This window comes from Myzus persicae, unplaced genomic scaffold, assembly GCF_001856785.1.
Source record: "Myzus persicae strain clone G006 unplaced genomic scaffold, MPER_G0061.0, whole genome shotgun sequence".
In the NCBI taxonomy this organism is placed as follows: Eukaryota; Metazoa; Arthropoda; class Insecta; order Hemiptera; family Aphididae; genus Myzus; species Myzus persicae.
In genome coordinates this window covers 105,860-123,705 of record NW_019104027.1, presented here as the reverse complement: position 1 = coordinate 123,705, position 17,846 = coordinate 105,860, and the positions used below count along the sequence as shown (strand labels likewise).

At 32.1% G+C, this 17,846-nt stretch overlaps 1 protein-coding gene across 3 annotated transcripts in view; it reads right to left on the bottom strand.

Annotated features, from left to right (window-relative positions):
- Positions 1 to 17,846, bottom strand: part of LOC111037760 (transcription factor Sp8-like) — a 69,815-nt gene that overhangs the window by 29,742 nt on the left and 22,227 nt on the right. The window contains exon 1 of one of the 3 annotated variants that reach the window (XM_022320514.1): positions 1,864 to 2,112. The exons of the other annotated variants lie outside the window; for them this stretch is intronic. Coding sequence (XP_022176206.1) covers positions 1,864 to 1,941 — 78 coding nt within the window. The 5' untranslated portion in view covers positions 1,942 to 2,112. Of the gene's footprint in view, positions 1 to 1,863; positions 2,113 to 17,846 lie in introns of those variants that run through there. 3 annotated transcript variants of the gene reach the window in all.

Genomic DNA, 17,846 nt, shown 5'->3' with positions numbered 1-17,846 from the left:
GTGTAGGAGTATATTAAACATTAATAAATATATATAATGTATGATAGGTTTTGCACTGATTCTTGCCCGTGAGCCAAACGCACAACATTGTTCAGAAATCACAATAACTGGTTACATTTAATGTTTATACATAAAAATATTATTATTATTACCTTTAAATATACATAATAGGTACACTCGCCGTTTAACAGTTACATTGTGTGCGCACTTGTTAAAAAACACTAACAAATTGTTTTTTAAAATAATAGTATTAACAAAAGGTAAATATAAATGGACAAATATTAAATAGTATTACAGTTTGCATATACCTACAAACGATCAGGTTAATATTATTGGAATAAAAAAAAAAGTCTTTAAAATAAATATTTATAATACTCATACAAGGTAACTATGTATAGAAATATGCACTTTTAATCCTATTATTATATAGATATTATAAACATATATGTGGATATAGGATATAATATATATGTATATAACTGATATACACTATACAGTTTAAGTGTATAGCAAATGTGAGTTTGTACTTGATACTTGTTAATATCTAATACGATACTCGTTGTAATAATACATGCATGTAACACTATGAGTTATTACGTATTAGGTAATAATGGAAAAAAAGAATTCGATTAAAAATTCAATCAATATTAATATTATTATATTATAAAAGTTGTTAGAATTGAAAAAACCAAGATTTAATGAGTTATTATATTCGCAATTAATTTAATTTTTATTTAATTTCCATAAAGTCTATACAAATAACCTATAATAACCAATAAGTAAAAATAACAGCTAAAATATAAAAACGAGTTTTTGTATTGATGATTTTTTAAGCTTTCCATTCTATTCTAAATGTGATTTTGACTACTAAAATTTTTATAATATGATTTTAAGAGACACGATTTTTCTGTAAAGAAGCGTATTAATTAATAATTATCCATAGTTATACTTTTTAACTTTATTAAGATTTACTCATAATGAATATTTAAATATAAAATATTGTTGTTATTTAGTGACAAAAGGAATCGTAGGAATTCAACTGTACGATGAATAATTAATCTTATTGAATTCATAAAATTAAATAAATTGTAATGGTTCAGTATCGATTAAGACTTAAAAACTATTATACGTTTATTATAAATGTATCATTACTTTTTGTTTTGTAAATTGTATATACAATACACCTATAGGTTTAATATCTATATGTACTAAAAATATTTAGTTATTCGTTCTATTTAAAAAATACTTACAGAATATAGGTACTTATATCCCACGTAATCTGATGACAATTATACCGTGTTACATTTAAGAAATATAATGTAGTATACTTTTAATAACTATTTAATATTTTACACAGATGTTTAAACCTAGCTAATGATAATACCACAAATAAATTATAGTCAAAAGTCAAATATTCAGTAGGTACAGGTTAACAAAAGTAACTATAACTTCAATATAACATATACACCTAATGCCCATATTGTATATACATAGTGTGTGTATCTATAGTGTGTATGCATACATATATTTATTTACTCAACGTACGTTGTACTTATCGATGATTCCGGCTTGATTTAGAGAATCTATATCAACTGTCTATACTTTTATATTGTCTTGATACAAGTGTATCTCAAAGAAGTAATGCTTTAAACTTAAATATTAAGACGAATAATCGTGTTTCACACTCAAAAGTAATAGTCGTATAATATACTTAAATTCACCATAGGGCTGTAAACATAGGTAGGCAATAGCTATAGGTACCATTTATAATATTTAAAAACCTATGTAATGTATAGGTATATGTTTCTATTCAGATGATACATAATTATACTATTGAATGGATAAATATTATTATAGTCTTACTTTTTCACAGTACAATGCGTTGCAATTTTCGGCTAAATGATAACTGCTGTACGGATACGACATGTCGAGTGTGGTCATTTCGACAACCGATTATACGCACTATTATTATATATATGCGTGTGTGTGTGTGTGTGTGTGTGTGTGTGGTGTGTATAATATCACTACAACTATTTGGAGGGAAAAAGCAATCACGTAAAACCCACGAACTTGTAGACTTGTCGAGATATCGTTTAAGACTGGTGCTGTATAACTAATAAAAATCTGGCTTATGAAAAAAAATGTATCTATAGCCGTGTTAAAAAAAAAAGGAAAGACGGTTTAAACGAGTCTTGCCGTTTCATTGGCTCAACAATAATTAGTCGTTTACTACACCCACACTATATAACCACCACTTTGATTAGTCCCACAAACCGGCGTTCTACGCACCTTTAAAAAAAAATTATTAATTAATTTTTGAAAAACAAAAGCGAAATCATCTCAATACCGCACTTACAAGGTTTATAACAATTAAACCTGCTGCATGATTATAAGCTGTTGAATAGGTACCGTCAAATAGCCTTCTTATAATATAGGTAATATTATAGTAGGTACTACTAAATATATATATGTACATGGATAACACCGTTTTATATAATTTATTGTACATGGTCTTTAGTCAAAAAAATTTAAATTAAAATCATCTATATATTACTATATTAGTATATAAGTATAAAGGTATGTATCATACATAACTTTGTACATATATATATATTTATAAATTATAATTTGTATAAATAGTATAATTTTTTAAAGTTAACATTACTAAATAGTAGGTATATGAATGTAAACAATTTATTAACACAATTTGCTTTATAACTTATCCATTACCCACACAATTAAAGCTATTTCAAATTTGACGACAATTTATATATATTTATGGGTATAGGTACCTGTTATTGTAAAATCATTTTTGAACAAAATTTCTCTAGGTCAACTTTATTAATTCTGTATAATATTACAATTCATAAATATTTGTAGGTATATGTATTCTACAAGAATCGTTAATTTTATATTTGTATAATTACAAATATCTTTATCGGGTTGCCGGCCGTCTACGGGTTTTCAACGTTCGCGCTTTGTGCTGTTTTCGTTAACCGAGTTGTATACAGAGCGGGCCAAGGGATCATCGCAGAATGTGTGTTATATTATATACATTAAATAGTCATCGCCGCGATTGATGCACGTCCTACTGTTTGAAGTGTCGACCAGTGCAACAGGTGAATTTTACTCTCCAGACAATTTTACTGGGTTGTAGATAACACAATATATTTGTATCAAATGCATATCGCCAATTTATACATGCCTACATTTTGATCATTATGGTCAGTGCACAAGTAGGTATACATCAAACAATTAAGAAATTATGTTCTTATTAAAAACCGATACAATGTTCTGTATATTAATCTTATTAATATTTAATATTTTGTGTAAAACCATTATTAGAACTTTTATCTGAAGTGTTCATCCAAATATTCATAGCCTATAGTACCCATATGTACTTGCATTTAATATAACTGATATACTGATTAGTGCTGGGAGGCCTCTTCGTTTTTATTTTTTATGTTATTATATTAGACAATTATATTTCCCGGTTTTGAAACAGAAGGACTAAACTTTTGCAGTCAACATATTGACTATATTTAGTACTATTGTATATAATGTATTTACGCAATTTTCATCATTCTTTTGTATTATTATCAGGTACATAATACCTGTATATATATAAGTGTTATACCTAATTTAAGTATTGATAATTTATGGATATTCTATTGTTTTTATAGGTAATAATATAATTGAAAATATTTTAGAAATATTAAGAAAGAACATATTTTATTACTCGTCTGCACGTTTAATATTGACTTTTCATTAAAAAAAAAAAAGTAATGGAAATTATTAAGTGATTGCGAACAGCAGCGGCGTTAAAGGGGCGGCTTAGGCCAACGCCCGAAACACAGGTCGGCATCATGGGCGTGTATGTTTAAAGAGAACACACAATAGACAAATTGTATCGTCACAGGCATATAACTAGAAATCATATATATATATATACCGAATTCCCTTCATAAAATCAAAAATATTTGTTGTTTTTGATAGACTATTATATGTATACGAAAAAAGTAAAATAGAATGTGTTAAAATTGTGAGGTGCTACCTACTATATATTTTATAGTCGATAAAAAACACAACTAAATTAGATGGCGCAAAAATCGTTTATAGGCGCCAGAGGCAGTATCCTCCGTGTGCGCTTCTAATCTCACGGATATTGGATTTATTGGTCCGCAGTTACGCAATAAATATACAGGTATATAGACGTAGTATATAGTTACCGGGAACATCAAAAACACTATTTTCAACCCAAACAACCAAAATCGTTTTCATTAAAATCGAAAAATGTAAGTATAGTAGTAACATTCAGTTAATTTTTATTTTTCAACTATACCATATGTAATTAGTTTATACCATATAGTATATAATAAACGTAGTATACTGCATTTCTGCAAGTGTAGGTTAGGTCAGTATACCCGAGGTATCTATATTTAAACGCCTAATTATTATTAAAATGAATCTAAATAATAATAATTATTACAAGTATATAATTAACATAGACATTATATTATGCACCTTCCTAATCAAAAGCGTGCGATTACATTTAATACGCCTACCTAATAGAAATGAAATTATATTTTGTTGCAAACCATGTGGATATTAAAGAGGGCGCTGAGAATATATTATTATTTAAAAATAACATTCACTCTTTTTTTGAAGATCGTTATAAAAATGCCTCTCAGAGTGACTGTTTTTGCAGATATTAATAAAAACAATTTTTGGTTTTTTTTATTTATATCCTCATGTACGTACATTGTAAATATTGTAAAGTTGACCTTAAACCCTTTTTTTCGGTAAAACGTGTCGTTGGAACCAGATTTTTTTATCGTTCAACACTTAAAAAGGGTTTCGTTAACATAATTTTTAAGCTATTAAAAGGGAGTGATAATGACCGCCATTTAACACTCCCCGCGCCTGAGTCGACGATATTCAATTTTTTTTTATTTGTAATATATTAATATTGTTATTAGTTATTGCGCATTATTATACGTTTTGTGGATCTTGTGCAAAGTTTATGTTGTATCATAATATGATATAATAATAACAAACTGCTGCAGATACCTATACACAAAGATTACATGCGTACAACAGATGCATTATTATTCCTACTTATATCTTTACGCGCCGTACATAATTTAAGTATCTTTTTTTTTGATTAAATGATTTAATTTTCTGATTTTCTTAAATCGATGCATTGATTGATTTTTATGGTGAAATTTCATAGGCTCGAAATCATCACAATTTTTCTTTAAATGTAGGTACTGTCGGTTTTCATTAAACCTGAGACACTTTTCTCCGAGTGTAGGTATATATGACTTGATATTCGAAAAAATATACTTTTATCATTGGCAATTTATACCTACAATTGGCAGGAAAATCGTAATTTCCTCCTTGCCTTCAACACGTATATACCAATGTTTTTTTCCAATACAATAACCTGCAGCTAGTGTTAAAGACTGCAAGTTCCTTCGATAATATGAAATGAATAACACGATTAATGTACGACGACGGAACACGATTAGGTATACGATAAATCGACGGCTGAAGGGGTCGAAGAGGGGCGAGAAAGTGGAGGAAACGGTAAATATATTATAAACGTTCATGGGCGCTGCAGAGAAAAAAAAATCGCTCGATTAAATTTCCCACACGCGTTTCCTATAATATACACACTCGCACAGCTATTTCGAGGAGGGGGTGCAGGTCGATTCATATAATTTGACTTTGCGGACACTGCGCCACACTAAATATATAGTAATAACGTACGCGATAACCCGGTTACACTTCAATAATGTTATGTAATATAATTTTGATTTTAATATTATTATTATTATTATCGTCGCGCGCGCGCGGGGTCGCCGGCGATGTGCAGATTATCTCCGATAAACCCGCCCGCGGCGGCGCGACGAGGAATGGAATTATCGCGGGGACGCGCCGGTGCAGCCCCGGACGGACCGAGCGACAGCCGCGCGTGCACGCCGAATGTGGAGCGGCCGCGGGGCACACTGTCTTGAGAACGCGCCGCACCTCGTCGCTGAGGCGATGGAAAATATTCGTATACTACTATTATTATTATTATTATTATTATTATTATTGTGACGACGGTCGCGTGCGCGCGTGCAGTTCTATAATAATAATAATATTATTATAAAATATTGCAGCTATCCGTCCCGTCGCGGCTACTGCTGCTGCTGCTGCTGCTGCTGCTGCTCTGTTCCTGCTCTGCTGTTGTCGTCGTCCGCACGTGAACAGTCAACAGAGGGCGATTGCACGCGTGTGCGTGCGCGCGACTGTAAGGAGATGCGTTTGAATAATTACCGCGCGGTCTTTCTGTCCGTTCCACTGGCCACCGCCGCCGTTAAATTGGCCGCGCGCGCGCCCGCTAAATAATACAATATTATTATTATTATTATATCGACTGTGTGTGTGTGTGTGTGTGTGTGTGTGTGTGTGTGTGCACGCGGTTCGTCCCGTTCGTTTGTCGCCCGCCGCACTTGTTAACGGGAACTGCAGACAATAATTATTGCGCGACGGCGTCTGTTGTTCGTTTGCAGTCGTTTGTCATATACTATCGTAATACAAATATGATAAAGCGGCCGTTCGTTTTTGCCGATGACATATCATATCGTTACCATCCCCCGCTGCACGCGCTCGACCGCTGCGGCCGTATAGCTGTGCTCGACGACCACCGCTGCGGCCATCATCGTCGTCGTGTAATAATAATAATAATAATAGTAATGTAAGCTCATGATATTCGAGCGTTCGTACGTCACGACCGTGTTCGTGGTTATTACCTCGGTCGTGACGCGCTGTGTACACAACGGAATATCGTGGGCGTCCTATTATATTATGTTATATTAAAAGGCATTAAGTCGATTTTTCCAATTTTCATTATTGCGGGTCAGCGAAAACGGGCTATAATAATATCGTTTGACGTGCTTTATCGTCTTATTACCAGTGTTGTGTTGATTGATTGTGTTGTATACGTCACATTATGTAATATATATATAGTATGAACTTAATTAATTTTAATTATTCTGCATTATATACTGTTATACCTACTGTTATTATACTGTTTTAGATGTTGCTATACAGTATGTTTTTCAAATACCTACCTAGGTATAAATATGATATCAATATGATATATTGATAATCCGTTTGACTTAGACATTTAAGAAAACATTCATTCTTAATATTTGGTTTGCCTTAATTGAATGCCCGTAGGACGATTTATAATATGCAATCGAATAAGAATCGTTTTTATATTCGCAATGGCTCGCCGAACGTATTGCAGTGTGGGTAGGTACATATTATTATTATAATATATCACAAAAACTTTCGCATTCTACATGACGGACCTACCTACCACCGTAGCACAGTTATTTAGGTACAAGACATTTAGACATATCCTATACGTGATACGTCTATATTATAAATGTTGTTAAGTACTAAACTGATCTAATGTTTGGTTTTATAAGCTACCTAGCCGTGGTATACTTACGATGATTAACACGTCACCTTTAGACCGTTTTGCATAATTATATCGTTGGCTAAATATCTATAGTGTGGGAATAAGTTCAATGAAAAATAAATGTATAATACATACGTTATCATGTATACTTGTACGTGGACCGAAACCAAACTGAGAATAAAATCTTTTTTTTTGTTGCATATAAATTATAATAATACCTTATATAATACTATAGTGGGTATAAATAGTTTATATTGTTATGACGGCACATTATATACGTTTATTAACCAGCAAATAATTAAAAAACAGAAAAGAGCGTGTAAAACCTCTACTTCAACATATGCATCAGTTGTTTTGTTTTAAAAATATTAATATATATATATATATATATAAGGTTAGGTTAGGTTAGGTATATATATATAATATATATGTTTATGTATAAATTATGAGTATCAAGTATCTAAAAATAATGACCATTGAAATTAATTACCATTATTTAAATTGCATTAATATTAATGTTAACAAACATAATTCATACTTGTTTTCATATAATTTTATAGTATCGCAATTGTTTTACAATAAAGGACCGTTCTTATAAACGTAAAAGTGTATAACCAATAATAACGGTATCAGATTTCTGCAGCCAATCGTCGTTTAATGTTATAAACCTCGGTTTGAAGCGATTAAAATATAATTTTTTTTATTACTTTATTGCTAAGTACTTAACCTATTTAAAAAAAATCAATAATATATATATTACCCTATGAATAAATTATTAACCTTTCATAATATATTAAACAAGTACTTATAGACAATATTAAAGTTAGAGGGCATTTGATTCACGACTCACGAAGGTCCCCATGTACTTATATTTCAGTACGAATTTCCATATTTTATTTTTTATTGTTTTATTGTTTTCTTTACAATAGCACGAATATAATATATTTCCTAGAATTCTTAAATGAAATATTTGATGAACACCACGATGGCACAATGAATGGCACTTAACGTAAGAAGGAACTATATGATACCATTTATATTACACATTTTGTCGAACCAAAAGCTTGGATACTACGAAGTTAGTGGTTAAAAAGTGTTGCAGGTAAATAATAATAAGTTAATTGTGTACGGTGAGTCATAGTTTATAAGTGCATATTTTTCACTTTTTTACTAAACAAAGCTTTATATCAAGATATATTTAAAAATCGTAACAAAAATTATTATTGCTGGCAATGATTTCCTAGAAAAAACACTGGAGCAGGTGTACAAGACCCTTATAAATCAATTATGATGTTTATTGTTTATATACCACATTACCATAGACAGCCAGACAGGCATCTATCTTTTTTCATTTAATATTTATGGATCAAGAATTTTGTTATTTTGTAATTTACTTTATAGCTGCGTCTATATAGTACGTACCTACAGTACAAGTCTACACGTAGGCATGTTCCTATTATGTTAGACCCTTCCGGAGGGTTGGCCGGAAATGAGAATTATGATTTTAATTTATAAAATATATAATATAGGTATTATACCCATATATACTGGCTACTGCGATTTCAGAACATAATTTTTTTTTCATTATCCATTTTTACTCATATTATTTTTACTGCGCTTCGTATTGATTTTGTTTTATTCTAAGAAAACTAAAACATAAAAAAATACACTTTTTTACGGGTGCTTTGAAAATTACATAATATATTCAGAGGTTGTACAATACGAATATAATACACACGCGACGATTGATTCAAGTCGTTTTCACACTAAATAATACAAAAACCCATGAAATATTCACCGCGCGTGACCTCAGGGTTAAGACCGTGCGTTATTGATTGGCCGCGGGAACACACTCACACAAACACGCATATACACATCACACGGGAGTACACGGCACACATATTATTATTATATAGGTGTACCAATGTGTGCGCGTGTGCAATGTGCATGTAATAACACATACCTACCTAATACTATTTAGATTATGACGCGTAGTTATGATAATACGACCCAAAGCTGTTCCTATGTATGATAATATCTCTCGGAGGTCTCTGTACTAAGTGTACGCGCGTCTTTCTAGGTACCTACATAATATACCATAGAATGGAGAGTAAGTACCTACACGCACAGGTACTCGTATATATGTGCGTGTGTGTGTGTGTGTGTGTGTGTGTGTGTGTGTGTACTTATTACACGCGCGTACTGTGTATACAACCGCTCACTCCGGGTTGGGTTGGGTATGAACGTGTGCATATAAATGTAGAGAAAAAATCAAAATAATATTGTTATTATAATGTGCAGCCAATGTTTATGTAATTTACGACTTGTAACAAAAACGTTTTGTACGTACAATATTGAGCGTACCACCACCACCACCACCACCACCACCGCCGCCGACTAATAATATTATACGCGAATGTCTTATTGCGTTGTGCAGCGTACCTATCTGTATAGTACCTACCCATATCACGCGTGATACACTGTGTGTGTGTGTGTGTGTGTGTGTGTGTGATGGATACATAAATATAACAACCGGCCGCATGAAATATGAGACGTGCCACACAGCATCGCGAGTGTAATGTAGGTAGGTATGGGTAGGTACGCGTATAATGTGTAGTGCGAGCGAGAAAGAGTTGGACGGAGATGCTCCGTGAGATAACCCGGCCGAGTGGACCCTCGTGCGTGTGCGTTTCTATTCGTGTATGTGTGTGCGTGTGTGTGCGTGTGCTTGTGCGTGTGCGTGTGCGTGCGCGCGTATATATACAATCCGTCCGGATGGACGGGACGAAAATTTACAGGCTATAATTACAGGGGAAGCGACCGTATTTAATTATAGGCTTAGGGGGATTATCCTCTGCGACCAGACTACGGCGGCGGCGGTCGAATTTTAACCGAACCGCCGCCGCCGCCAATATGATTCATTGCCGCCGCCGCCGCCGCAGCGCGTTAAAAAACTGACAAAGCGGAAAAAGCGCGCATCGAATCATATTTATATAATATACTGTCTATATATATATATATATAAATAATGTACACCGGTACACATATTATATTGAGGTATAAACGCGTGTGTGTAAGTATCTATTTATTTAATTTTTGTTTTGTACAACTGTTTGTAATAAATTATAATTCACTTGAATCTTTTTTATACAACGAAATAATCATATTGTCTTATAATGTAATAACGATTAAAAAAAAAGAAGGTGGGATGAACGAGTTATTACATATTATTATTATTATTATTATTATTATTATTGTGCTGATGCGATAATATAAGCTTAAGAAATATACAAGTGCTTTATTTTGTAGAGATGCTGTTGTAGTTCGATTTCATCGACTGCAAGAAAGTCGTAGACGTCAACACTTTTAACTTTGTGCGATTTAAATGGTCACCTCTAACATAAATTTACCAGTTCCATATAAAAATGGTTTTCATTTTATCAGTCGGATCAATTATAGGCACTATAATAGTATTATAATCATATTATAACCGCTTTGGAATTATTCATTATAATCATTGTCATAGTCATTAACAATTAACATTAAATTTTAAGTCATTTTCTAACTTTCCACTCTACCATCATCAGAATGGATATATTCATCACTCATTAGTCATTATAGTTTCTTCCAAATATTTATTAATTATTACTATATTATATTATATTATATTATATGAAATGTGATCATACTCTCACCAGTCACCAGGAACACAAAACGTTTAAATGGCTATCCAAAACCGTTTTAAGCTTTCTTTTGAGTCCACTTGAATTATTGACTCCGAATCGAATTTGACCACAGGTCAACATGGTTAAAGTTAACAGTTATATACCCACCTATTATATATATATTCTCATTTTTCAAACCTTATATTTTATTCATACCGTTTGACCCTGAATTATGTATTATCAAATGATATTTTCTATTATTAGTTATCTACTTAAAAACGCATTAATACAATTTCTATGTATTTATATTGTCATCATAAGGTATCTATATCGTCTACTATAGATACCCATGCACAAATATAACAAACATAAATTTTATTAATTAATTAAAAATAATTTATGAATAATATTAGTTAATGTTAATATCAATCCAAATATCCAATACTCAACACATCGTCATACTATAAAATATACATTTCCGATTCCCCGATTTTACGAAATTAAAATAATTATTTTTTCTATACATAATACATATAGCCTATAGGTAGAACTTAAGAAGTTCTATTTTTATTCGACATATTGTACATCTTTTTATCTTTGTCATTCAGCAATCAAGATATCAATATTATTTATTAATATATCTATTGTACAAATATGACTCATGAGCACAACCATTGTAAAACGAAGAACGCGCAATCCTGCACTACATTTATGTTCAATAAGTACCTAAACATAGTTTTTAACTCAAGAAATTCAATTTTTATCGCAAAATATTTAATAAAAAAAACATTGACAGTGACATATAAAGCCAACGTGTTGCAGGTACCTGTATAGTTTTCCTAAAATAATTTCAAATGTTTTCAAATAATATTATTTCTTTTTTTTTCTTTTTTGGCTTCGTCCCGAACCGTCTTTGAAGCTCTGAGGCAAAAGCAAGCTGTCTTCGTGAATCATTAATTAATGTCACGAGGGCCTGGCGGCGACGGCGGCGGCCAATGGTCGGAAGTCGTGTTGCCACGGGAGACGCGAGTGGGCGTTAACCGCGTGCCCTCGAGGAAAACTCCGCTGCGGTGGCGATGCGGTGGCAGTGGCGGTGGCCGTAAGGGTAGGGAAATGGTGAAAAACTATTTTCCCGTGGCAACAATCCCCAGAACAAGGGCAATAAAATATTTTACACGAACTCGAAATAGTTCTGTGTGCTATTATACGAGAAACCGAAAACGCGAGCACAATACATATAATAATATGAATATGTATAGGTGCTACACCAAACGGAATGTTATGTTTATGTATTTCAAAACTGATGTTTGTGATGACAATATTTTATATGCATATCATCCGTATTCCATTATATATTATATTGTGCATTAAATACAATATTAACAGATAGATAAAATAATTTAAATGCTAACAATGTGTCCAGCAAAGTACTTTTATAATATGACATGATCAACGAGATTTAAATTTATTAATTCGACTGGAACTTTAAGCATCGTAATAATTCATACAGATTGTATAGTGTATATTATTATCACATAATGTTAACAAAAATGTTATGTTTTGTTATAACCTTTAGCAAAATTTCGGGAAACAGCTATTTATTAATATTTAAAAACGTCCGAGAGATAAAAAAATTCAACATTTTTCCAATAAAAATTGTGTTAAATATCCTATGTAAACATACTTAGGCATACATATACGTATCATAATATTATAAGTTATCTATAAGGTACCTACTATACATATTTAAATGTACATACCTATGCAGTATGCATAGATAAATACATATTATAATATAATATAATATATATTATTTATTTAGACAATAATCCCATGTATGCCAACATATAATACGTATAACTAAACGGGATCTTATATTGATAACAGGTAACCGTAATAAGGATTAAACTTGTTAAAAAATTAATTTCCAACACATTATTTTTATAAGATACCTGCCTATATATTATATACATAAATATTATATAATTACAGGGTGAGAGTTTCAGGAAATTTGTTACTATCTATATATTCGATCTAAGATAATCAAACTAACCCATATAAGGTGTATATACGTTGCATATTGTATACCTAGGTGCCTGTACCTAAAAAGGTAAAACAATATATATTAATGACCAAAGTTCAGACTAAAAAATATTGTTATTTATACTATACAAGTAGATTGTATAAGGTCTATAAAATATATCTACACCCAAGCCTATATATACTAATACAAAATTAAATAATTTCAAACGCTTATACAATGCGGTAATTTCATTTTCACCAACGCGTTAATATACATTATAATATCCTCTATAATAGTCGCAGAGTATTGAACGGCTGTATGAAGATACAATATATTACATTATTCCGTGTGGTTGTTGTTGATCGCCGAATACTATAGGATATGGAAAAAGTCCAATCTTTCTTGCCGGTCACGTAACACGTTCTCATCCACATCGTGATAGACATTAGTCGGTTCTCGGGTTAATTTTTTTCGTTCGCCACTCAGACCACCGTCATGAAAAATACAATCCGGTTTCGGATACTATTTGGTGGTTAATCGGTTTACGAAATGAAAATTCAGTTTTAATTAATCTTTGGAAGAGGATCGGAGATTTTTATTTTTCTACATAGGTACATCGGAAATTGGTTATCGAAAGGTCTTCGCACCTGTCGTGCCTATACACTAATGTTTCTGCCCGTGAACAAGTTGATGCACTGTCTCATAGCTGTTGTGTTAAAAAATATTAAGTAAGTAACTTTTTTAAGAAAATATTTAAATTATATTCATAAAAATTAACAAATAATCTGTAAAGTGTATTACATTAATTATGTCGAATAGGGTAATTATTGTAATTATTTTCTCCATTAATATGTTTTTCCTCAAACTAATTATAAGTATTTTCTCACTAAATTATTTAATTTTAATTGATTCGGACATAATTTAAATTTAATATATACGTAAGATATAACACGTAAACATAATTATGTAAATATCATACCAATTTTGAATTCTATACTTGTACACTTAAAAGAATAAATACATAGTTTCAAATTGTCTTACAAAAGTAATTATTTAACTATACTACGTTATTATGAAACTATAACTAAAAGAAAAAGAATACAATTATTTTTATCTGTTAAATGTTCGTTCCTCTTAACTGTACACTATAGAGTTTAAACTTGATGAAAATGATAACTTACCTATATCACATATTTCTCAGGGCAGAATTATTATTATTCATAACATACTCTGCAAATTTATTTTTCTAGCCTGAGACGAGACGTAGCTTGTATTAAATATAGAAAATGTTTCATTACGAAAATCTAGTTTTGCATTGTTGACGTTGTATTTATTTTTTAGAAAAAATTTTAAATTTCAGTCACTATCAAACTTTTCGCATTCGATGTTATGCTTTTATAGCCAAGCATGAGGCATACCAACAAATGATTTTTTTTAGTGGCATTTGCCTATGTTTTTTCACCAACTACCAAAGCCCTAATTTTGACAACCAACTATTTTTAAACTTGTATGAAATTCCAATTGTTCATCCGTCACCGCGGTGTTACTCCCCCCCCCCTCCCCCCGCGAACAGTATTCACTAACAAACGTCATTCCCACACGCGCACACACAGTTTTTATTTATACGCTCAAAATATTTTAATAATATAATGACATTACGATGTACGGTGCAGCGTGTACAGAAAAGTTGACGCGTATATTATACCTCCCTTATTATTTGTAGAGCGTGGAATTTCCTTCGAGAGCGCCGCCGCGATCGCCGCGATCGCCGTCTCCCCCCCCCCCTGCACGCCGTCCACCCTCTAATCACGGGTCTTATATATTATACCGAACGTCGGCAGGGTCTGCTAGAAGTGCCGTTTCCGCCCATTATCAATCGCTGGCTCGTCTGAAATCGGCGGCACCGCTTATTTTTCACAAAAACCCCCGACCGGCGTTACGCTCGCGCACGGTGGGCGTGCCGCACTAACGATAAATCAACCTGGGCCACCACCGCCACTGCCACCACCGACGCCGTCGGAGAGTCACTTTCCACTATACATAAACTACCCCCGACTCCACTCAGACTTTGCGCGCAAGTTCACATACATACACTATATATATTATACGGTATACTAGAGAAATGTGTGTGTGTGTGTGTGTGTGAGTGTGTGTGTGTGCGTGTGTGTGTAAAACGCCATGAATAACAAATTTCTATATCACATGACCCTCGGCGCATGATGATAGCCCTATGAATTTTTATGTTACACGAGCACCACTATATTATATATATATATATATATATATATATATATGTATATAATTTGTGTTTATGAATTCTCGAGTGAAAAACTATTTTTATACCATCCACATTATTATAAGTATATATGTGGTATGTTGTATATATTGTATATACTATATAGTCCGTCGATAAATCAAAAAGTATACGCGAATAGAAAATAATAAATATAATTTGTCCGTTTCACAGATTTTCATACAAAATATACCATGTTGCAAGTATAATATAGTATAAACATATAATATCCTTATGATGTATTTATGTCAAAAACTAAATGCTCCGGCTATAGGTCGAATTCCGTAAAAAAAATTGTATGTGTACAATACATTCAAATTATTCATTTTGCCCGTTTGAGGGTGTACATCCGGAGTATATATTATATTCATACGATAATATGGGTATTACTAGTTTTTCTTTTTTTTCTCACGATTGCCATCAACCTTTGTGGAATAAAAAAAATTGAAATCAAAATATTATTAACTTTATAGGTAAGTACTAATGGAGTATAGTGGCGGCCGCCGCTCTTAATTACTTGACAATAAAACAATATACACATTAATATAGATTTTTTAATTAATTCATGTAGAGTATCGCTAGGCTCATATTTTGTAAATATAAATGTAGCTATGTTATTAATAGCAGTGTTAAGTACTTGGTATAACTATAAATATCTCATTCGATATTATATTACTATGATGTTTTAAAAGCATATAAGTAAGAACATTTGAAAATTCCTCTCTTTTAAACTTATAATAATAATTATTATTACAATATTATATAGTCTATATAGATAAAGTATAAATATTTTACATAGATAGATATCATATTAACCACTAATCGAGTATTTAAATTCTAAATGTTACCTTCCACTTAAAAAATGTACACACAGTGTAATCTTAGTTTATATTTTCATAATAATCGTTACGCGCGTGCACATCTTTTAAGTTTTACTACGAAATTTACACGCATAATTATAAGGTGTTGGAAGTGACTATTTTTTTTTTTTAATGAAATAATCAAGTCATCGTATTTTATATGTTCTACAGAAGACATAAAAATAACAACTTTGTAATTATTTCTTAACCAACTTTAAACTATTTGTCCAACGCAGAAAACACGCAAGATGTATATTATATTATATTATTATGACTGAAGATTAAACATCATGTTATGTTTACGGTTCTTTAAAAATAAACGTTCCGTTTTGAAAATATAATTTAAATCGTAATTTGATACAAACAATAATAATAATTGTACACATTAATAATTTGTTCATTTCAGATTAAATCAATATTGTTTCCAAATTATAATTCGACGCCGCACATTGGCCATTGAGGTATATTCGAAGCCGCCCATAACACTATTAAAATTTAAAAAACTCAAAGTTTAGTATCGATAGTACGTATATAATACCTATGCATATAAAAGGTCAATTGGTTAATTGCTTACACGTATTAATTACATTTCAAATGACAGGTGCAACAGCGGTATAAAAAAAAGTTAAAGAAAAACAACGTACGTGAATCGTATGCATTCATAAAAAAAAACTCTAGTCGCTTTTCGTGAGAATATCGGTTTGACGGTGTCCAATCGTTATTATATTTTTTTTTTCACCGGATTCGAAAACGATTATTTATTAGTTTTGATTGTATCTGCGGTCCGGTTTAACTGCGTCCACCTATACAGTGTATATTTATATGTATATAAATATCCTACAAACGTACATACGTAACAATGTCTTGTACACGATCGTTATGCGTAAAAAAAAATTTCAAAAAATAAAAACACAGAACGACTGCTCGAGCTTATGTATTTTATAATATTATACATTATTCCCAATACAATCTCATAGAAAATATCGTAATATGTTCGTGTGTGTAATAATATAGGCATTATAAACAGTAAGAGCACACCATATATTATATGATGACGGTCTATCGCGAGGCTGTGCAGCGTACCTCCTTCCTGCCTAGCGACTGAGAGAGGATGATGATGATGACGATGATGATGATGATGATGTTGACGATGACGACGACGACGACGACGACGAAGATGAAGATGAAGACGGTGATGACGATGACGATGATGGCGACGACGACGACGACGACGACGACGACGATGGCGAATACAACACGGATTCGTCGGGTTGACGTTTAAATTGCCGGTTTCGATTAAATTACTATGCTAAACGCCGCCGCCGCCGCAGCAGCAGCAGCACTGCGGTACGAGCTCTGTTTAATAATAATAATAATATATAATATATATAAACGGAATAAAATACGCGTGTTCCTATGTATACGTATACCTATACACGGTGGCGTGGCAGATTCTACGAGACCTGTCCCCGCACCCAACCGCCCGCCGACCGCCACTCGTCAGCCGAAGCCGTCTCGGAGGCCTAGA